Source organism: Heterocephalus glaber, unplaced genomic scaffold, assembly GCF_053883595.1.
Source record: "Heterocephalus glaber isolate CG9 unplaced genomic scaffold, H.glaber_assembly_v1.0 deba00001662, whole genome shotgun sequence".
NCBI classification, from domain to species: Eukaryota; Metazoa; Chordata; class Mammalia; order Rodentia; family Bathyergidae; genus Heterocephalus; species Heterocephalus glaber.
Window position 1 is genome coordinate 3,947,558 of NW_028258403.1, and position 23,154 is coordinate 3,970,711.

Sequence of the window (23,154 nt, forward strand, 5' to 3'; positions counted from 1 at the left end):
AATAGCAAAGGCAATTATAGGCAACAGAGACATTGCTGGTGGTGTCACAATCCCCAACTTGAAACTATACTACAAAGCTACTGTGATAAAATCAGCACGGTACTGGCAAAGGAACAGACCTGAGGATCAGTGGAATAGATTAGAAGATGCAGAAACAACTCCAGACATACTCAGCCACCTCATCTTTGACAAAGGAGCCAACCACCCTCATTGGAGAAAAGATAGCCTATTTAATAAATGGTGTTGGAAAAACTGGATTTCAACCTGCCAAAGATTAAACCTAGACCCATATCTATCACCATGCACTAAACTAATATTGAAGTGGATTAACGATCTAAATATTAAAACAGAAACACTAAACTTGTTGGAAGATAAGTTAGGTAGAACTCCTGAAGACACTGGCATAGGAAAAGACTTTAGGAACAAAACCTCAGTAGCACAGAAACTAGCACAAAGAATCAACAATTGGGATTTCATCTTGTTAAAAAGCTTCTGCACTGCAAGAGAAACCACCAACAGAGCTAAGAAACAACCTACAATGTGGGAAAAAATTTTTATCAGCTGTACCTCGGACAAAGGTCTACTATCTAGAATATATAAAGAACTTTAAAAAATCAGACTCCCCAAATTTAAAGACCCAATTCAAAAATGGGCATCTGAAATGAACAGACATTTTTCAGACAAAGAAGTAAAAGCAGCAAATAAACATATAAAAAAATGTTCAACATCACTGGTCATTCGAGAGATGCAGATGAAAACAACACTGAGATTCCACCTCATCCCAGAAAGAATGGCTGCTATGAAGAAATCAACCAATAACAAATGCTGGTGGGGGTGTGGAGAGAAAGGAACCCTTCTCCATTGTTGGTAGGAGTGCAGACTGGTGCAACCACTGTAGAAATCAGTATGGAGATACCTCAAAGAGCTAGGACTAGAGGTCCCATTTGACCCAGCTATTCCCCTGCTGGTATCTTCCCAAAAGAATTAAAAGAATCATACCACAGTGATATATGTGCACCCATGTTCATAGCAGCACAGTTTGTAATAGCTAAAACTTGGAAGCAGCCCAAGTGCCCATCAACTGGTAACTGGATAAAGAAGATGTGGTTTTTTTATAAAATGGAGTACTACTCAGCCATAAAGAACAAAACACTAGAGACATTTATAGCTAAATGGATGCATATTGAGGCCATATTCCTAAGTGAAATAAATAGGACACACATGTGTAAATACCGAATAGTTTCTCTAGTGTGAGAAACTGAAAGTGTAAATAAGGATTAAAATGATTAAAATGAATAATTGATAATTTGAAATAGGAAGAAAAAGTCCAAAGGGGTAAGGGAAGTGGGAAGGGAAGGGCAAAGGAAAGAAGGGAAAGAAAAAATTATGAGAAAAAGAAAAAAATGGAAACAAAGTCTTTGTAAATAGGGAAGGGTGGAGGGAGTGAAGGGAGGACAGGGAGGACAGGGAATGGGGAAAAAATAAGAACCAAGATACATCATGTACAGGTACAAATACCCAATAATAAGTATAAGTGTATTGTATACCTAAAATGTACCAGTAAAAAAATTTAAGGAAAAAAAAAAAGCCCATGACCTGAGCTAGCTGTGGTGCCACATACCTACAAATAGCAGCCCTGGGGAAGCTGAGGCAGGAGGATTGCCAGGAGTTTGAGGCCAGCCTGGGCTCTACAGTGAGTTAAGGCCTGCCTGAACTACATAGCAAGACAATAAAAAAAAAAGTCTTTGACCTAAGCCAGGCATGATGATGCACATCTGCAATCTTAACACTCAGGTGGCTGAGGCAGGGTGGTCCTGAGTTGGAGGCCAAACTGGGCTACATAGCAAGTTTGAGGCCGTCTTGGACTATGTTGTGAGATCCTGTCTCAAAAAAAAAAAAGCCTGTGACCTAATGGATAACCCAAATGTATATACAATTATACACATCACAAAGCAGACTATGTGATAACTTCAGAAATATTAATACATCCAGTTGAGAAATATTATTGAAACCAGGTGTGGTGGTGCACACCTATAACCCCAGCACTCAGGTGGCTGAGGCAGGAGATTCACTGTTGAGTTTGAAGCCAGCCTAGGCTACACAGTGAGACCTTGTTTCAAAAAACAAACAAGCAAACAAAAACAATAAAACAAAACATAAATAAATAAATATGATTGAACTTCCATATTATGTACCAAGCATACTTCATATAGTCATGGCTCTTGCTTTCAGTGAGAGAAAGTTTTATTTTTAAATCTCACAAATAAATATATAAGGATTAAGTATTGTCACAAAAGACACAGCACAAGAAATTGTAGGAGCACATGATTTGGGAAGGCTTCGCTGAGGACGTATAGAGTGCCCATGAGAACAGAGAGCAGAGAGTGGGCTGGCTTAGGTAGAGGTCTTGGAGCAGCAAGAGTCTGCACGAGCCTGAAACAGGGTGAGTTTCATCCTAGAGTCCTGGACAGAGGCCTTCCAGAGCCAGGCAGGATTAGCAGAGGAAGTGCAGGGTGGCTGAGGGAAGAAGGATGGGACACTGAGCGGAAGAGTAGGGAAGAAAATGCTGCCGGTCAAACCCGAGGGACAGGCCTGAAGCCTCTCTGTGGAGGCTTGTACTTCTAAGCTAGTAGGGCAGAGGGCAAGTCATTGAACTTCAATGGCAATTTTGTGGGTTAAAAGGAAGATTGGTGATTGCAGGAAGTTGCCACCAGAGGGTACCATAGGAGAAGGTCTACCTCTAATTTTGTACTAGTTGTTTTTGGTTTTTTTGGTATCTGGGATCCAATTTAGGTCCTTGCGCTTGCACAGCAAGCGGCAAAACCACTGAGCTAAATCCCTGGCCCTGTACTAGTTGTTTTAAAATTAACTTTATGGGGTACATGTGACGTTCTGATACATGTAAACATTGTGTGATGTTTAAATAAGGATAAATATATCTATCTCTTCAAAAACGTATCATTTCTTGGGCCAGGGGTTTAGCTCAGTGGTTCTGCCGCCTGCCTAGCAAGCACAGGGTCCCGAGCTTGATCCCTGATACCAAAAAGAAAAATAAATAAATAAAAGTTTAAAAAAGTTAAGTATCACAAACAGATTGCTTGTAAACAAAAAAAAAATTTATCATTTCTTTTCTCTTCTCTTTTCTTTTTTTTCGCTTGCTGTGCTTGCTAGGCAGGCAGAACCACTGAGCTAAATTCCCGGCCAAAAATTTATCATTTCTTTAGCTTTATCTTTTAATTTTTTCTTTTTCTTGCCCAGTGTGGTGGTCCATACCTGTAATTCCAGTACCTGGGAAGCTGAGGCAGGAGGATCACCATGAGTTTGAGGCCAGTCTGGGCTATATGGTGAGTTCAAGGCCAGCCTGGACTGCATAGCGAGACCCTGCCTCAAAAAACAAAACAAAAAAATATATGTCTTTTTCTTTTTAGACAGAGTCTTGCTAAGTTCCCCAGGCTGATCTTGAACTCAGAATCCTCCTGCTTCAGCTTCCTAAGTGTTGGGGTTATAGCCATTCACCACCACCCTTGGCTTAGCATTTCTTTATGCTGAAAACTTTCAAAATTCCTTCATTCAGAGAAACTGCTACCTGTCCCATCCCTGGTTCTAGATCATGTTAAAGAGGGAATGATGAAATCAAATATTTCAGGTTTTTGAAACATACAGTGTAGAACTGTTATCTACATCTGAATGTTCTCTCTGTTTTCTTCCTCTCGTTCTCTGGTTCTCTGTTTCTTCCTTCCTTTCTTTCTCTTTCTTTTTTTCCTTGCTCTGCTGGGGATCAAACCCAGGGCCTGGGGGGCCGGGGATTTAGCTCAGTGGTGCTCCCGCCTGCCTCACAACAGCAAGGACCCGAGTTCAATCCCTGGTACCAAAAAAAAAAAAAGAAAGAAAACCAAAAAAACAAGTAAGGAAGTAAACAAATTACCAAACCAAATGTATTTATGAGGGCTGGGGATTTAGCACAGTGGCACAGTGCCTGCCTCCCAAGCGCAAGGTCCTGAGTTCGATCCCCGGTACCCCATTAAAAAAAAGATGAAGTATGCAAATTAGGTCCAGAATTTAGCTCAGTCGTGCTCCCGTCTGCCTCGAAAGTGCAAAGTCCTGAGTTCGATCCCCAGTACCAAAAACAACAACAACAAAAAAACAAACCCAGGGCCTGGTGTGCACCAGGTAAGCAACAAGCTACACCCTCAGCCCTTGCCAGAACGTCTTACATCTAATTTAGGGCCATAGATCAAGCTTCAGGTCTAGTTTTGTTTTGTTTTGTTTTGGTACCAGGGATTGAACTCGGGTCCTTGTGCTTGCGAGGCAGGCAGCGGAACCACTGGGCTAAATCCCCAGCCCTAAAATTAATTTTTTGGGGGGGGAATCAGGGATGAAACTCAGAACTTTGTGATTGCAAGGCAGGCGCCGGAACCACTGAGCTAAATCTCCGGCCCTTCAAGTCTAGTTTTTATGTTTTGTCTTTAAATTTTTTTAATTTAAAAAATTTTATTGGTAGGGGGGATTTAGTTCAGTGGTGCCACTCCCTTCCTCAAAAGCGCAAGGTCCCGAGTTCAATCCCTGGTACCAGAAAAAAAAATTTATTGGGTGGGGGGGGGGTCTATTTATTTATTTATTTATTTTTGAGACAGGGATTTGCTCTGTAACTCAGGCTGGCCTTGAACTTGTGGCAATCCTCCTGCCTCGGCCTCCTGTGTACACTACCATGCCTGGCAGAAGTCTAATTTAAAGCCCCTCAGATGATTGTGATGCCACTTAGCTAGTCTTAGGGACCACTGCTTTATTTAAGGGAAAGCCATTAAATGGTTTTGAGCAGGACAGAAATATGATGAACCATATTTTGGTAAAACACAACTCTGGGATGCGCAAGCACAAGGACCCAAGTTCGATCCCCGGTACAAATTTAAAAAACCTCTGGGGCGGTCATCACCCGGCGCCCAGCGTGGTCGTGGGCTCGCGCGGCAGGGAAGACGTCTGTGACGCCACCGCTCTTCAATTTGCCCGAAGCGCGGTCATCAACCGGCGCCCCCCGTGGTCGCGGGCTAGAGCGGCAGGGAAGATGTCTGTGCCGCCACCGCTCTTCAGTTTGCCCGAAGCGCGAACGCGGTTTGCGAAGTCTACTAGAGAGGCCTTGAATAACAAAACTATCAAGCCATTGTCAAATACCTTCAACCAGTTACCTGGGAGTGAAAATGAAAAAAAATGTGCCCTGGAACAAGCTTTCAGAGGTATTCTACAAGAAGAGATTATAAATCGTTCGTCATGTGAAAACGTTTTAGCTATTATTTCTCTTGCTATTGGGGGAGTAACTGGAGGTATTTGTACTGCATCTACCCCTTTTGTATTGTTGGGAGATGTTTTGGATTGTCTTCCTTTGGATCAGTGTGACACAATATTCACTTTTGTGGAAAAAAATGTTGCTACTTGGAAATCAAATACATTTTATTCTGCTGGGAAAAATTATTTACTACGTATGTGCAATGATCTCCTAAGGAGATTATCTAAATCCCAGAACACAGTCTTCTGTGGACGAATTCAACTCTTTTTGGCCAGGCTTTTTCCTGTGTCTGAGAAATCCGGTCTGAACTTACAAAGCCAGTTTAATCTGGAAAACGTCACTGTTTTCAATACCAATGAGCAAGAAAGCACCTTGGGTCAGAAGCACACTGAGGATAGAGAAGAAGGAATGGATGTAGAAGAAGGTGAAATGGGAGATGACGAAGCGCCAACAACTTGCTCCATTCCAATCGATTACAACTTGTACAGAAAATTCTGGTCGCTTCAGGATTACTTCAGGAACCCAGTGCAATGCTACGAGAAGATTTCATGGAAAACTTTTCTCAAGTATTCTGAAGAAGTTTTAGCTGTTTTTAAGAGTTATAAATTAGATGACACTCAGGCCTCCAGGAAAAAGATGGAAGAATTGAAAACAGGAGGAGAATATGTATATTTTGCACAATTTTTAACAAGTGAAAAGTTGATGGATTTACAGCTGAGTGATAGTAACCTCCGTCGACACATCCTGCTGCAGTATCTCATTTTATTCCAGTATCTCAAGGGGCAGGTCAAGTTCAAAAGTCCAAACTATGTTTTAACTGATGAACAATCACTCTGGATTGAAGATACTACAAAATCAGTCTATCAACTACTATCTGAAAACCCCCCCGATGGAGAAAGATTTTCAAAGATGGTAGAGCATATATTAAACACTGAAGAAAATTGGAACTCATGGAAAAATGAAGGCTGCCCAAGTTTTGTGAAAGAAAGAACATCAGATTCCAAGCCCACGAGAGTGGTACGGAAAAGAGCAGCCCCAGAGGACTTCTTTGGGAAAGGACCCAATAAGAAAATTCTGATGGGAAATGAGGAGTTAACAAGGCTTTGGAATCTGTGTCCTGATAATATGGAAGCCTGTAAATCAGACACAAGGGAGTACATGCCAACTTTGGAGGAATTCTTTGAAGAAGCCATTGAACAAGCAGATCCTGAAAACATGGTTGAAAGTGAATATAAAGTTGTGAACGATTCAAATTATGGCTGGAGAGCCCTGAGACTATTGGCAAGGAGAAGCCCACATTTCTTCCAGCCGACTAACCAGCAGTTTAAAAGCTTGCCAGAGTATCTCGAAAACATGGTAATAAAGTTAGCCAAGGAACTACCACCTCCTTCTGAAGAAACAAAAACAGGCCCTGATGTTCGGCGGGATAAACCCGTGACAGGGGAACAACTAGAATTATTTGCCAACAAGTTGGGTGAACAGTGGAAGATTCTGGCTCCTCACTTGGAAATGAAAGACTCAGAAATCCGGCAGATCGAATGTGACAGCGAAGACATGAAGATGAGAGCAAGGCAGCTGCTGGTCGCCTGGCAGGATCAAGAGGGCATCCATGCGACACCCGATAACCTGATAGAGAGTCTAACTAATGACAATGAGACCAATGGTTAGTTTATATCTTTTTTTCTTTTTTATTAAAACTGTGATGAGATTTTGTTGCCAAGCAGCATTTGATAAGAGGTTCACTGGTTTTGGTAAACAATAAACATTTTTATAACAGTTGTTAAAAAAAAAAAAAAACAGCTCTGGGAGCCAAATGAAGGGATCTGAGGTCACAAACAGCGAGATTATCTGGTATTGTACGGAATGGGGCAGAAGAGAGGTGAGTGGTTCTGGAATAGAAGCCAGGTTATCCAGGGTTTGCTGTTGAAATTGGCACTGGGACTTGGCCCTTCCTCTCTCTGCTTCCCCGGTGCCACGAGGTGAGCAGCTTTGCTCCATTACCAGTGCCAGCTACGATGGTCTACCTTGCCACAGGCCAAGGGCAACAGCACCAAGTGACCAGGGACTCAAATCTCTGAAACCACAAGCAAAAATAAACATTTCCTCCTTTTAAGCTGATCATCTCAGGTATTTTGCCACAGTACCAGACAGCTGACTAATGCAGCTGGTCCATCCAGGGCCTTGGGTTGGATCCTATATTCTCACTCTAAGCACTCTTTCTGGGTGATAACATCAGCAGCCACTTGTGTGCTAATAACTATTAAATCTTAATTTTTTATTTCCAGTACTGGGAATTGAACCCAGAGCCTCCCCAGTCCTTTAAAAAATCTTTTTATTTTGATACAGACTATTACTAGTCACTAAGTTATCCAGACTGAGCTCTAATTTAAGATCTTCCTACATTAGTCTCCCAAATGCTGGGATTACAGGTGTGTGCCACCATGCCTGGCTTCCAAACCACATGTTGAGGTTAACACTTACCTCATATTTTCTATTTGCTTGGTTTTCTGTGTTACTTCTTAGACTCGCTTTTTAAAAAAAAAATCCAGTTCTTACATAACATGTTCCAGGCTGTCAAACCTCAGGTGACCTTCAGCTGCATTTGGTTTTCTGGCTGACATCCTCTGGAATCCTCCATCCCGCTCTCCCTCTGGGAGGTAGATGTCTAGGCTGCCTGCCCATCTGTGCTCATCCTGGGGACTCTCCTTGATTGTCTGGTTTGGGGAACATTTTTCCTGAATACAAGCTCTTCCCCTTTATTTATTCCCTTGTTTGGATGATACATGCTCTCCAACAGCTTTCCAAGAAAACACACAAAAAAAGGTATATTTGACATCTTGTGTTTTGAAAGGGATTTTTTTCTATACCCACACTCGACTGATGTTTTCGCTATTGTGTTTGTTACTTCTCTTGTTGCTGGGACAGAACACCCAACACTCACAAGTTAAGGAGGAAAGATTTATTTAGCTCACAGTTTGTAAAAATTTCAATCCATAATCGGCTGGCTCCAAGGCAGGGTGGTGTGACAGAGGGGCATTGCAGAGGAGAAACGGTTCATGGTGGCAGAAGGTAGCAAAGCAAGCAAACAAGGGACAAGACAAGCCTCTTTCTGTCCCTTATATTGTATCCAGGCTACCGGGATTAGGGCAGTGCCAAACCTTAATCCTAGCATTGCTCCGTGAATCAACACACACTCTGGATTCAGCCACCTCTGAAGAAGCCCCACCTATGACTGCATGAAGCTTTGGGGGAACATCTAGACACAAGCCATAACAGGTATGTATAATTTTCTAAATTGAAAATCATTTTCCTTTAGAATTTTGAAGACACAGATAAAGGCAGACTACTATAACCTTTTTGAAACCTCTACTATTTACCACAAAAAAGAAAAGAAAACAGACAAGACCAAAAACCCTGCAGCTATCCCCAGATTAGGGGGAGAATAGGAAAAAGAAACACTTAACAGGGAAAAGAAACACTTAACATTTGTTTCAGGAATAACTATGCTGGCCTCAGTGGCACATGCCTGTAACCTTGGCACCCAGCGTAGGGACTTAGTGAGACCCTCCCTCAAAAATAAAATAAGGTCTGGGGATGTAGCCCAGTGCAAAAGTCCTGAATTCAATCCCCAGAATCACACACACAAAAAATAAATTAGACATAATGAGAGGTTAACAACAGTAAGAAATCAGAAGGATTATAGCAATGTACTACAAAATAAATGTGAATGTGGTCTCTCTCAACCTATCTCGTTGCACACACCTTTACTGGCTGCGGGTAACTGAAACAGTAGAAAGTGAAACTACATATCCCAGGGCAGACTACTAAAACTTCTCATTCCCTGGGGGTTTTCAGGGTCTGCTCTTTGGCCCTTGGTGTTGCAAACTTTCCCGATGATGTTTCTTGGGGTGGGACTTTCTTTCTTTTTTTTTTTTTTTCTTTGCCTGTATCTTTCATTAGTACATGTTTGTAGTACATAATGATCACACTGTCTGTAGGGAGTGGATACATGTACATAACACATCTTAATTCTTTTCCATCCCCTTTTCTATCTTCTATTGTGCTAGGTACTCTGTGCGCTATTTCAGCTCGGACACTCATCCTCAGTTCCAGAAAAATTCCTTTCGTTACTTGCATTATTTTATTTTCTCTTCCTCTTCTCTCTCGGTCTCTCTGTCTCTCTCTCCCTCCCTCTCCCCCTTCCTCCCTCCCTGCTGCCTCCTCTCCCTCTTCCTCTGTCTCTGTCTTTCTCTTTACTTTTTATTCTTTCTTTCTTTATTTTTTTGTACCAGGGATTGAACTCGGGACCTTGTGCTTTCGAGACAGATGGTGGAACCACTGAGCTAAATCCCCGGCCCTTTTTATTCTTATTTTTGGCATTACTGGGGATTGACTGCAGGGTCTTCACATTGAGCTACATCCCCAGCCCTTTTTTAAAAGTTTTTGATTTTTGAAACAGGTCTTGCTGAATCACTGTTTTCTAGTCAGGGTTTGAACTTGCAATTTTCCTGCCTCAGCCTCCCAGAGTGCTGGGATTATAGTACTCACCACCATATCTGGTTTGTATTTTGTCTATTTTATTTACTTATTTATTTATTTTACAGTGCTGGGGATTGAATCCAGGTCTCGAGCATGCTAGATAAGTGCTCTACCACAAAACTACATCCCCAGCCAAATATCTACTTTTTTTAACTTACCTTTCAGATTTCTCAACTTTATTTTTTTTCACAAGTCCTGAAAATATTTATCTTAATATAAAATATGGCAGCAAATTCTTTTGTTACACAGAATACAGAATATACACATCAAAAATTTAAAACAAAAGTAGTGGCAAAATCCTGATTAACAAAAAGCAATTAGCAAAATTAAGTTTTTTAGTGGCCTATAACTCCAAATTGTAAAGACTAAACAAAAACTAAACAAACACTAACTCTACTTGAAAGTAAAAAATACATTTTAATTCACCATGCTTTAATTCACCATGTATTAAGCTCAAAGATACACAAAAATATCTATGTCACCTTAATATTTTTATATTACACAATGCAGATAAACAATTCATATATTTAAGTGATTTACTGAAAAACAAATAATGTATGTACTTTAGGATTTCTCTATCTGGGATTTTTTTTTTTTTTTTGGTACCTGGGATCAAACTCAGGTCCTTTCGCTTGCGCAGCAGGCGATGAAACCACTAAGCTAAATCCCCGGCCTATCTGGGATTTTATTTTTGGAAATTTTAGGGAGAAATATTGACCTCAAGCTTTCTGTATTAATTACTCCTACAGGTCTTATAAGAAATTTTCACAGGATTTTCAAAATAGGCTTACATATATAAAGTCTCTCTCCAGTGAGATTTCTTTCATGTATTTGACAATACATGTGTGTACTGAAAGCATTCCCACACTGCTTACATATATATGGTTTCTCCCTATTATGAGTGTCTTTGGCAAACACCACAAATGCTGAAAGCTTTCCCACATTGCTTACATGCATAAAATTAATGCTGAGTGTGAGTTCTTTCATGTATTTTACAATAACGTTGTGTACTGAAAGCTTTCCCACACTGCTTACATACGTACACAATGGGTTTCTCCCCATGGATCTGAATATCATTAGGTGTGCTGGAGGCCTTCAAATTTTTCTTATATATAATGGTCTTCTCTCTAAGGTGAGTTCTTTCACTAAGATCAGAGTAGGATTTCCCACACTGAGTATATTCATAGGATTTCTCTCCAGCCTTTGTCCTTGTATGCTTCGAAAGGACTGGAAATCATCACAGATTCTTCCATGTTCATTGCATTTACACACCTTCTCTTTCGATCCCAAGTACTCGTATGTCTTCAGTCCAGTGTGAGCTACAATGGGCACATTTAGTGTCAAATGCCCAATCAGGGGCTTTCTGCAAGCAAAGCTTTCAGCTGGTTTTAAACCAGCTTGTTTCATGTCCACATTAGCATCTGGAATCCAAAGGAGTATTTCTTCATATTGATTCCAACCTTTATTTTGATAGCATTTCTCTAGCTCTTCATTTCTTAGATTTCTCCAGTAACTTTTGTACTCTTCTTCAACTTCCTGGTTATCCCAGGCACTTCCTATAGCAGCCATGTTCCTAAAAGTTTCTCTCATCACATCTCTGTAGAGCTTCTTTTGGGATAGATTCAGCAAAACCCACTCCTCTATGGTGAAGTTCACAGCCACATCCTCAAAGGTCACTGCCTCCATTGTGTAGCTTCAGGTTTTCCCAGAGTCCTTCCCATGCAGTATGCAGCCAGTAGAAGTCACAGAAGTTGGCCTAGCAAGCAGGGGTGGGGGTGGGGGCTCTCAGCAATATCGTCTCCTGGAAATTTTAGAACAATAATTCTGCTTGCCACTGTCCCACAGTCTTTGTTGTCCTATTCCAGCCTCAGTGTTGGGCAGTGTAGCTGTGTGCCTGAGCCTCCTTTAGAAGTGAGTCTTAGTATTCCCAGATGTCTTCCTCATTTATTAAAGCGCAAATTCGAAGCGGGGGCCATGGCGGAGTCCTCGGCCTTGCCGAGCAAGCGCCGCCCGGCGGTGGGGATGGCCAAGCCCCGAGCGGTTCGGTGCTGGAGGGCCGCGCCCTGGACAAGCCGCCCGGCGAGACCTGAAGGCCGGGGGTCAACTAACTTTCTTTCTTTTTTTCTTTCTTTCTTTCTTTCTTTCTTTCTTTCTTTCTTTCTTTCTTTCTTTCTTCTTCCTTCCTTCCTTCCTTCCTTTCCTTCCTTCTTTTTTCTTTCTTCCTTTTTTCCTTCCTTCCTTTCTTCTTTCTTTCTCTTTCGTCCATTTGTTCTTTCTTTCCTTTCTCTCTCTCTTTTTCTTTTTCTTCTCTCTCTCTCTCTCTCTCTCTCTCTCTCTCTCTTTCTCTCTCTCTCTCTCTCCTTCCTTCCTTCCTTCTTTCTTTCTTTCTTGTACCTGGGATCAAACTCAGGACCTTGAGCTAGCGAGGCAGGTACAGTGCCACTGACCTAAATCCCTGGCCCTCAACTTTGTTTTCTATCTGAATATTCGAACTTCTGTTTTCATATTTTCATACTTAAGAGTTTCCTCTTGTTTTCTGCATAGTGCCATTGTTGTTTCATGTAAACAATGTCTTCTCTACACACGTCACTTGGCACTTGGGGACATCTTCTGCTTCCTCCATTGTCCACTACACTGTTATCTCTGGCTTTCATGCTGAGGCCCTTCTCAAAAGGCCAGCAACCCTTTGCTGGGGAGTCCAGTCAACTAAGATGCACTTGAATTCCAGGAGGAAAGAGAAAGATGTAAAGTATTTGTTTCTAAATTCTTGAGATCCTTGGAGGCAGGTGATCTTTGTCCGCCATTATAGCCCCAATTCTAGCACAGAAAGCAGTGACTGTGATGACCTGAATATGTTAGTGACATTAATTCTGCACACCCCAGGTTCTGGCCTCCTAAAAGGATTGTTGTGTTGAAGGCTGGGTTGCTGACAGGCTTTGGCGAAGTGATTACATCATGAAGGCTCCAACTTTATCAGTGGCTCAGTCCCACTGGTGAGAACATAATTTAATGGTGTTATTGAGAAGTGATGGGAAGAGGAGGTGGGGCCGAAGTGAAGGTAGTGGATTATGGGGCTGTGACCTCGGGGACTGGCTGGTCCCCACCCTTCCTCTCAGGCTCTCTCAGACTCTTGCTGCTTCCTGTCAGCTATGAGGTGAGCAGATTTCCTCTGCCATGATGTCCTGCCACACCATATGCCCACTGCAGCCAGCAGGGCATGGACGGAAACTTTGGAAATTGTGAGCCAAAATAAACCTTTCCAGCCAGACGTGATGGCACACACCACTAATCCCAACACCTGGGAGGCTGAGTCAGGAGGATCGCTGTGAGTTTTCGGCCTACATGGGCTACACAGTGAGTTCAAGGCCAGCCTGGAATATATAACAAAACCTTGTCGCAAGAAAAAAAAAGCCAATAAAAAAGAATTTATTTCTCTACTAGTCTGATAAATTGTGTAGTATTGGAAAACTCCTAAAAGACCACAGTCTCTTACCATGGATTTTATAGTCCTCACTAGCAATCTCACAACTATAGTCTTTCAAAATTTTCAAGTAACTGGGCCCATAAATTTTTACCCAACTGAACTTTTGTGTTCTCTCCCCAGCTGTGTAGCCAGGCATGGTGCCACATGTCATCCCAGTGCTCAGGAGGCTGAAGCAGGAGGATCACCGGGAGTTCGAGACCAGCCTGAACTACATAGCGAGATCCTGTCTCAAAAAACAAAAACAAGGGCCGGGGATTTAGCTCAGTGGTTTTGTCGCCTGCTGCGCAAGCGCATGGACCCGAGTTCAATCCCCAGTACCAAAAAAAAAACAACCAACTTTGTTACACATTTCTGCTATAAGAGATCATAGTTAATTATCATGATTTGGTGCGAAAGAGGTGAGATGAAATAACACTGTGTTTTTAGAAACCGGTCTTAACAATTAAAGGCGTAGCTATCACCAAATTAGCCACTTCAGTGTTTGGCATTCTCATACTTGGTATATTCTTAGATGCACGGCCTGGAAGGATGGGCTAGAATTGAAGACTAGAATTCAGATGTCTAATTATTAAATATAAATGAGCTGGACATGGTGGCACACACCTTAATCCCAGGGAAGGAGGCAGGAGGCAGGAGGGAGGAGGATCGCCATGAATTAAGTTCAACCTGGGCTACATAGTGAGACCCTGTCTACAAAAAAATCAAAAACAAAAACAAACCAAAATAAGGAAGTGACTAAAATTTATCTTGAAAGTATACTTCTACTCTCTTGAGTCAATATATAATGAATTCTTTTCTTTGTTTGTAGTACTGGAGATCAAACCTAGAGTCAGACATGCTCATTAAGCACTCTATTACTGAGCCATACACCCCCAGTGAATACTGAATAAATATGTTTGTTGTACCTCCTTCTGAAAGTGGCTCACCAAACAAATGTTAACAGGCTTTGTGATGCTTGCTCCCTCTTGCATTTGGATTCTAGGTTCTTCTTGTCTGGAACAAAGAATTGAATGAAATGAGCAAAAGATGGTGACAAAGTTATTTGAAAAAGTAAAAGTGAAGAGGGAGGGAGACACTGTCTCTGCAGGGCGAGTTTGGACCAAGTAAAAGGGGAAAAAAGCAATAAAAGTACACCCTGGAGCACACAAGGTGGGCTATCATGAGGGAAGCCATGATAATGAGCTCTTCATGGTGTCTGTGTCCTTTCAGATCATCCACATTTCCAAGGAACCTTTGAGAACTTTTACATCTGGTCCTGAGAGTTGGTGCTGGGATCCCAAGCCTCAGGCTGACGTCAGGTCTAGGCCATCCTATTGAAAACCCGCTTGAGTTCTGACGAGAAGTCCATATGCAGAATTCTGGGAACTGCTGTGCTCATGTGTTCTGCACACCTACTTCCCCAGCCAGCTTTGCCATGCTCTAATCTCCCGTCTCACTTCTGTATGCCAGGCACTATTCTAGGCATTACGGAGAAGATGGTGAAGAAACATGAAGAAGTTTTGTTTGCTATTATGGAAAAATTTAAACACATACAAAAGTAGAAAAGATTAGCTGGGCGTGGTGGTGCACACTTGTGATTCTAACATTTGGGAGGCTGAGGCAGGAAGATCTAGAGTTCAAGACCAACCTGAGGTACATAGTAAAATAGTCTCTCAAAAAAAACAAACAAAAAAAAGAAAAAGAAACCAAAAACAAGGTAGAAAAGATAGTGTAATGGATTTCTATTATTCATTACCCAGCCTAAATGATATAAACTCAAGCTTTTTTTAAAACAAATCTAAGATGTCAGATGATTTCATCTATAAACATATTCATACATATATATATATATATATATATATATCTGAGATAGATATTCTTTAACAATAACCACAATATCACACTCCACTAAAAATAAACCAACAACCTTAATAATATGGGGTTTACATTCTGTTAAATAAAAATTACAGGAAGCCATTGTTCTGGACTAAACTCTTGCATTATGCCCCAGTGGACCAGGCCAAAAAAACAAAATGAAGTCACTTGTGCTCAAGTTCCACATTACCAAACTCAGATGCAGCTGTTTATCTGATCTTTTGAGAAATCAAGATTAGAAAGCTGACAGCCAAAATTTCCAAACATGCCAGAATCAATCAGTGTGATGATGAAGTTCCCCCTGTTTTAATCCTTACACAAAGAAGTCACCTTTAGCTCAATGGTTTCACCACCTGCTACTCAAGCACAAGGACTGGAGTTCAATCCCCAGTACCAAAAAAACCCCAAAACAATGAAGTCACCTGAAATAACCTGATGATAACTAGTGAGCTGTTTTTCTATTGTTGTATTTCCTGTCCTTGTCTTCCAAGGAAAGTGTCTTTGATTTTGGCTTTTGTTTTGAGACAGGGTCTCACTTTGTAGTTCAGGCTGGCCTTGAACTCACAGAAATCCTCCTGTTTCAGCCTCCCAAGGACTAAGATTACAGGTGTGTGCCACCATGCCGGGCAAAGAAAGTAACTTGGAAATGACCAATTTTGTTTTTGTTTTCTTCACCTTTTTTTGTCTCTAAAATGAACCTTCTCAGGCTGGAAGTTATATAGCTCAGTGACAGAGTGCTGGCCTAGCCTGTGCAAAGCCATGGATTTGATCTCAGCACTACAGAAAAAAAAGAAGAAATAGTTTGAAAGCTGATGGTGAGATGGTGATGAAATAGGGTTTTAGTGATAGAGATGATAAGAAGTGCTTAGCTCCCAGACCTGATTTGAGGCTGCAGCTAATGAGACTGACTAACCAGGTACACAGTGGTGTGTAAGAAAAAAAGTCAAATTGATTCCAAGATATTTGCCCTGATCAACTAGCACCCATTACTTTTTTGTCTTGTTTTGTTTTTTGAGACAAGGTCTCATAGGATAGTTCAGGCTAGTTCAAACTTGCTGTGTAGCTTAGGCTATCCTCAAGCTCTTGATCCTCCTGCCTCAGCCTCCCACATTTTGGGATCACAGGTGTGCACAACCACATGCAGCAACAAGGGCCAATCACTAAAATGAGGAGAGAAAACCAGGGAAGGATCAAGTTTGGAAGGGGAAGCATACATTCTGTTAGGGGCATATTAAATTTGAGGAGCCTATTAAACATCCAGAGACATCAATTAGGCGGTTAAACAGCTGACTCTAGGGTTTATGGGAGAGATGAGGGATAGTTCTATAAATCTGGAAAATATCACTGTATAGAACGTCATAGGGCTGGATGACATCACCCGGGTAGTTAAGGAAGATAGGGAAGATGAGAGGTCAGAAAGAGGAGAGGAGTCAGTCAGAAGCCTGAGAGGCCAGTGGGATTGAAGGAAGCCAGGAGAATGGGTGCTCTGGAGCTAATTAAATGGCCATGTGCTGCTGTGAGAGGAATAAGACGGCAGCAGAGGAGCGATCTCTAGATTGGTCCATATGGTGGCCCTTGGTGACCTTGCCAAGAATGGTTTCTGAAGGGTGGTGGGGACAAAAATCTTTCATACAGTAGACCCAAGCATGAATGGAGGTGAGGAAGGGATCCAGGGGAGCAGAGAAGTTGGCTGGAAGGTAGAAAGGAATGTGGAGCCAAAGGAAATCTTGTTTGTTTGGTTTGCTTGCACTTATGATTCTCCTGCCTCAGCCTTCCAGAGTGCTGGAATCACAGGTGTGTGGCACCACACCTAGAATAAACTTGGCTCATTCTGATACTGAACTGATCATGCCTGGAAGTGTTCCTGTCTACCATCCTTGTCAAACATGTGATCTATGACCTTAACTGAGCATACCCAGAAATGTGTCTACCATCATATTTCTTTTAGCTGTTTGTATTGTTTTTTGGTGGTAGTGGGGATGCCCTGAAGGCTTCCCATATGACTAGATAAGCACTCCATCCCTGAGCTGTATCCTCAGTCCCCACTTTCCTTTTAAACATGTAATCTTTGAAACTGCCCATCCTCTCCATACGCTTTCCTATATAGGCATGTGTAACCCTCCAGGAAAATCACCACACCATCTTTGTTCCAGGATCCTAGCTTTGAACCAGCATCCCAGGTTCTCCTCTCTTGCTGCATATAATAAAACTTTCTTCACTCTTTTATCTCTTTCTTGTGCTTTCTGGCTTTGCACTCACCAAGATGTGAAGCCCCTGTGTTCTGTTGCAGAAGTGAAGATTGTGAAATACTCTGCAAATACTTAAAATGTTTTAAGCAAAAAAAAAAGAGAAAGGTATAATATTATTAGGAAATGAGCTGAGAGATTAGAAAATGAAAATATATTCATTTTAGATCATGATACACAATGTATTTACCATTGTTATTCTCTAATCATTTTTGTTATGAAAAATTATTTTTTCATTAAAAAAAAGAGAAGATGGTAAATGGAAGTGTGAGTTGACTACAGGATTCTGGTGGGATTGCTGGGTGCTACTGAGGGCCTGCTTGAGATCTATACTCCACTTGGAATAATCTTCTAAGTCAAAGCATTGACCATGCTTTCTCCTCTTTCTATAACCAAGCCTCTGTCCAGATACCAAGGGCTACATCTTACTATAGTTTGCTGGCACATCAACAGTCAATTGCAATTATTTTTATTTATTATGCATTAATGTCTATCAGCAGTTATTCACTAATTCTTATTTATTGAGTACCAGACACTGTTTTAGGTACTGGGATTGCAGTAGCAGAGAAAGAAAGTCTCTGCCCTTGGGAACTTATCTTCTGCATCTTAAAAGAGTGAGCAGATATCTTGGAAAAACATAATAAAAGCCAATTAAGAATGGAAGTTTTCATATTTAAGTACTCAGAAACTGGAGTCACCTAAATCCTTAGAAGATGAAGAACCCATGAGAGACTGGGCCCAGCAGAGAGGGCAGGGGCTGAGGCCTGATGTGACGAATGAATCTTTATTTCTTTCCCGCTATGCTGAGCTGACTCCATGGAATCCAGCCAAGTGCAGCACACAGGGATAATCTGCCGAGATTTTTGTCTGTAGTGTCAGAGCAAGGATCCATCACTACCTCCAGAAGAGCATGAATTAATTAACCGTCATAACAAAACAGAGTCTGCTCCATCCAAATTCTTAGGACTGCATAAACCCTAGAAGAGAAAACCTCCTTTGAACTGATGAATGTGTCCAGAAGGCAAACAGAGGCAAATTGAAAAGGACTTACTGACCGAGTCTTCCTGTTTCATCTTCCTTTCTTTCTGACTCGTTTTGGCCTTTCCTTTTATTCACCTTCCTCTTTTCTCACTAATTTTCATCTGCTTTCCATTTAAAGGCTCCTAGAACCGCTGACTCAGGAAGCTGCCATCTGATGGGCCATAGGCTTTCGTATAAAGAAGGATTTCCTTTGACTTCGGGGATACAGAGAAGAGCAGAGGGAGTGTGAGCTGGAGACGACTCCAGGGAGAGGTTTGGGTCCTTCAGGAGTGACTTCAGACCTTACAACTCTGTTACAAAAAGCAAGAATAAAGTTCTGGGGAATCAGCCTGCTGCAGACAGGCAGGTCTGCAGATGCCGTAGCAATGTCACAAGTCGCGCGGAATGCGCCGAATCAGCCCGCGCCCCCGCAGCAATCCACTGGACTCACCCCCACCCCCGCTCCTCTGGCCTCTTCCCTGTACAGCCACCTGGTTCCACACTACAAAGATGCAGAGGACACCGGACCACCAGACCACTGTACTGGGTAAGTTGGAGTCATCTTCACCTCCCATCAGGACGGGGACTATCTTCAGGGGAAGGGCAGCTGGAACCTGCAATACAACTCCTCAGAGTTCAACCGTACGGGAGGACAGGGAGCTCAACTTGGGACTTGCAGCCAGAAATCTGCCTGAATCTCATGGGTCTGCGACTAGCTTGCTGAGACTCATTGACCTATCTGTACACTGCAACCCACGTTGTCTATTGTGACAGCAAAGACATACCCTGAAAGAGGCCCTTCATCGTCATGGTTATTTTTTATTCCCAAAATTAGTTTTATTATTTTGGTTTTTTTCTCTTTTTTTTGCTTTTGCTCCTCTTATCTTTATTTTTTCCCCTACTCTTTGCAAATATTTGGTTTTTCTCTCCTTTTTTTTCTTGTTTTTCCCTTCTTTCTTTTCTCTTCCCTTTCTCTCTCTCTTACACTCACTCTGTTGCTCTCCCACATAGTTCATCTTCCCTTTTTGTCCCTGTTTGGACCTCATTTGGAGTTCTTTATTTTCCTATTATTCTCTTTTTCCTTCTCACCTGTGTCCTCTGGCCACACTGCTAACCTTCCCCTATCCTTCTTCCCATCTGTCCCTCCCTCCCCAACCCCTTCTAACTCCCCATCCCAAAGGGTAAAGTTGTTATATTGAAGAGTTTATTCACTATATGTTGGGTTGGTCCTCGATCTTGATTTAATTCACACAACTAAAGGTGATAGATTAATAACTACCACAAAATGTCATTTTCAAAGATGTACTTGATGCAATGGTGTTGCTGATTGTATCACTTGGGCTAAGGTGTTGGTATTGATCTAGTCAATGAACCTTCCTAGTATAAAGAAAATGAGATAGCCTTAGAGTCATTAGAGATTCAAAACTTAAAGACCAGCTATATCTGGAAGACACCTCTGAGAAGCAATCATTCCATGAGGGTTCTAATTACAAGCAACAAAGATACCTACAATAAGCAATTTCAAACTATCAACCCAGGAGTTAAGCCAAGGACAGTACCAAAAACAAAAATGAGAAGACATTTAAGCAAGGCACAAACTCAGACTTCCACCCCACCAAGGGTAAATCCTGGGGTAAATGAGACGAAAAAGTCCCGTAACCAACCACCTGGATACCCTGAAGTGATAGCACAGGAAGTAACAAAACAGATGAATGAGGCTCTAGAAAAATTCAAAGCAGAAATAATCTCCCAGATATCCACAGAGATGGTGAGCAGAGTGAAAGACATGATTACAGGCTCTAGAATAGAAATAGATAAAAAAATAGATGAGCTCAGAAACATGCTGGAAGCCATGAATACCCAGCATAAGAAAGAAATGGAAACCATGATCTCTCAACATAAGAAAGAAATGGAATCCATGAAACAGATTCAAACAGATATTCAGGAGACCAAAAACTCCATTGAAAGTATCCACAGCAGATTAAGGGAATCTGAAGATAGAATATCAGATATAGAAGACAGGATCACAGTTAGAGACCATGAAAATAGAGATTTCTTAAAAATAGTAAGGGACCATGAGAAATCAATCCAACAACTGCTAGACAATATAAAGAAGAATACCATAAGACTGAAAAAAAACAGGAGAAAGCACAATTGACATTAAGAAAAACTGTTCACAGAAGTAATAGTGGAAAACTTCCCAGGCAGAGGTAGAGAATTGGACATACAGATAAGTGAGGCATATAGAACTCCAACTAGCCGTGATCAAAAAAAAATCTACATCTAGACATATAATAATCAAGATACCAGAAACTCAACAGAAAAATAAAATGCTACAAGCAGTTAGAGAAAAGAAACAAATCACCTACAAAGGAAAGCCCATCAGAATCACAGCAGACTTCTCAACACAAATGCTCAAATCAAGGAGAGCCTGGAGTGAAGTATTTCAAGCCTTAAAAGAAAATAACTTCCAACCTAGACTGTTGTATCCTGCAAAATTATCTTTCAAAATCGATGGAGAAATTAGATACTTCCACAACAAAGAACACCTGAGAAATTTCATGAACACCAAACCAGCACTACAAGCAATTCTAAACAATATCCTAGAAAAAAAGCAATGAAGGTCACAACTCCATGAAGCCCAACAGAGGGAAGCCACCAGGCAAGGTAAGATACTAAAGGGAAAGGGGGAAAAAATAAGAAATAAAAAAGGCAACAAAAGTAAAACATCATGACAAGGATAAATCAATATCTATCAATTAGAACCATCAATGTGAATGGCCTCAATTCACCAATCAAAAGAAATAGACTGGCAGAATGGATTAAAAAGGAAAATGCAACAATATGCTGTATATAAGAAACACACCTAACTCAAAAAGAAACTCACAGACTGAAAGTAAAAGGATGGAAAAAAGTTCTCCACGCCACAGGAACCTAGAAGAAAGCAGAGGTAGCAATCTTATTTGCAGACAAAATAGATTTCAAACCAAAACTAATTAAGAGAAACAAAGATGGTCACTACATCCTTGTGAAGGGAACAATCCAAGAAGAAGAGATGACAATCCTAAATATATATGCACCAAATACAAATGCCCCCAACTATACAAAACAAATATTAATAGACATGAAAAACCAAATAAACACTAACACAATTGTAGTGGGGGACCTCAACACCCCACTATCACAAATAGACAGATCATCTAGACAAAAAGTTAACAAGGAAATTCTAGAACTGAACCAAGCTATTGAACAAATGGACTTAATACATGTTTACAGAGTGTTCCACCCCACAAAATCAGAATACACATTCTTTTTGGCTGCACACAGGTCATTCTCCGGAATAGACCACATGCTAGCTCATAGGACATATCTAAGTAAATGTAAAAGAATAGAAGTTACTCCCTACATATCATCAGACCATAGTGCAATAAAATTGGAGATCAATAACATAAGAAATCGCAAAACCCCAACAAACACATGGAAATTGAATAACACCCTCTTGAACAACCAGTGGGTCACAGAAGTAATTAAAGAAATTAAACAGTTTCTACAAGTAAATGAAAATGCCAGTACAACATACAGGAATCTATGGGACACAATGAAAGCAGTTCTACATGGGGAATTCATAGCACTGAATGCCCATATTAGGAAAACAGAGAAAACTCAGATAAATAGCCTAATGCAGAACCTCAAGCTCCTAGAAAAAGAAGAGCATAACAAATCCAAAGCTCATACCAGAGAGGAAATTATAAAGATTAGAGCAGAAATCAATGCAGTGGAGACTAAGAGAACAATACAAAAAAATCAATGAATCAAAGAGTTGGTTTTTTGAAAGAATAAATAAAAGCAATAAACCTTTAGCCAACCTTATCAAAAAAAGGAAAGAAAAGGCTCAAATCCATGCAATTAAGAATGAAAAAGCTGAAGTCACAACAGATCCAACAGAAATCCAGAGGATCATCAATACCTACTTTGAGAACCTCTACTCCAATAAAATGGAAAACACAGAAGAAATGGGCAGATTCCTAGATACATATGAATTGCCAAAGTTAAATGAAGAAGATACAGAAATTCTAAACGCCCCAATTACAATGAGTGAAATTGAAAATCTAATAAAAAATTTACCAACAAAGAAAAGCCCAGGTCCTATTGGCTTCACTGCTGAATTCTACAAGACGTTTAAAGAAGAACTATCACCATTACTCTTTAAACTCATCAAGGAAATTGAAAGGGAAGCAAGGCTTCCAAATTCTTTCCTGGAAGCAAGTGTTACTTTGATTCCAAAACCAGGGAAAAACCCAACCCAAAAAGAGAACTACAGGCCAATCTCCCTAATGAACATAGATGCAAAAATCCTCAACAAGATACTGGCAAACAGAGTACAGAGGGTCATCAAGAAGATCATACACCCTGACCAAGTCAGATTTATCCCAGAGATGCAAGGATGGTTCAACACTCATAAATCAATAAATGTAATACACCATATTAACAGAGTGAAGGACAAAAACCATTTGATCATCTCAATAGATGCAGAAAAAGCATTCAACAAAATCCAACACCCATTCATGATAAAAACCCTACAGAAAATTGGAATAGAAGGTTTTTATCTTAACCTGATTAAGGCTATCTATGAAAAACCAACAGCCAACATCATACTAAATGGTCAAAAACTGAAAACTTTCATGCTAAAATCAGGAACAAGACAAGGATGCCCACTATCACCACTCCTG

The 23,154-nt window shown here is 41.0% G+C and overlaps 1 protein-coding gene and 1 pseudogene across 1 annotated transcript; one reads left to right on the forward strand and one right to left on the reverse strand.

The window, feature by feature from the left end:
• The first annotated feature begins 5,036 nt into the window (after positions 1–5,036).
• LOC147822317 (THO complex subunit 1 pseudogene) lies at positions 5,037–6,964 on the forward strand (annotated as a pseudogene).
• A 3,951-nt stretch (positions 6,965–10,915) lies between these two features.
• On the reverse strand, positions 10,916–11,566 carry LOC106008784 (zinc finger protein 627-like). Its single transcript, XM_087197054.1, has one exon. The coding sequence runs from the start codon at positions 11,504–11,506 to the stop codon at positions 10,916–10,918; it is 591 nt and encodes a 196-aa protein (XP_087053180.1). The 5' UTR covers positions 11,507–11,566.
• Positions 11,567–23,154: the final 11,588 nt, after the last annotated feature.

What these genes read in the sequence shown, in the direction of transcription:
- LOC106008784 (XM_087197054.1), bottom strand. Translation starts at nt 11,506, where the DNA reads ATGGAGGCAGTGACCTTTGAGGATGTGGCTGTGAACTTCACCATAGAG.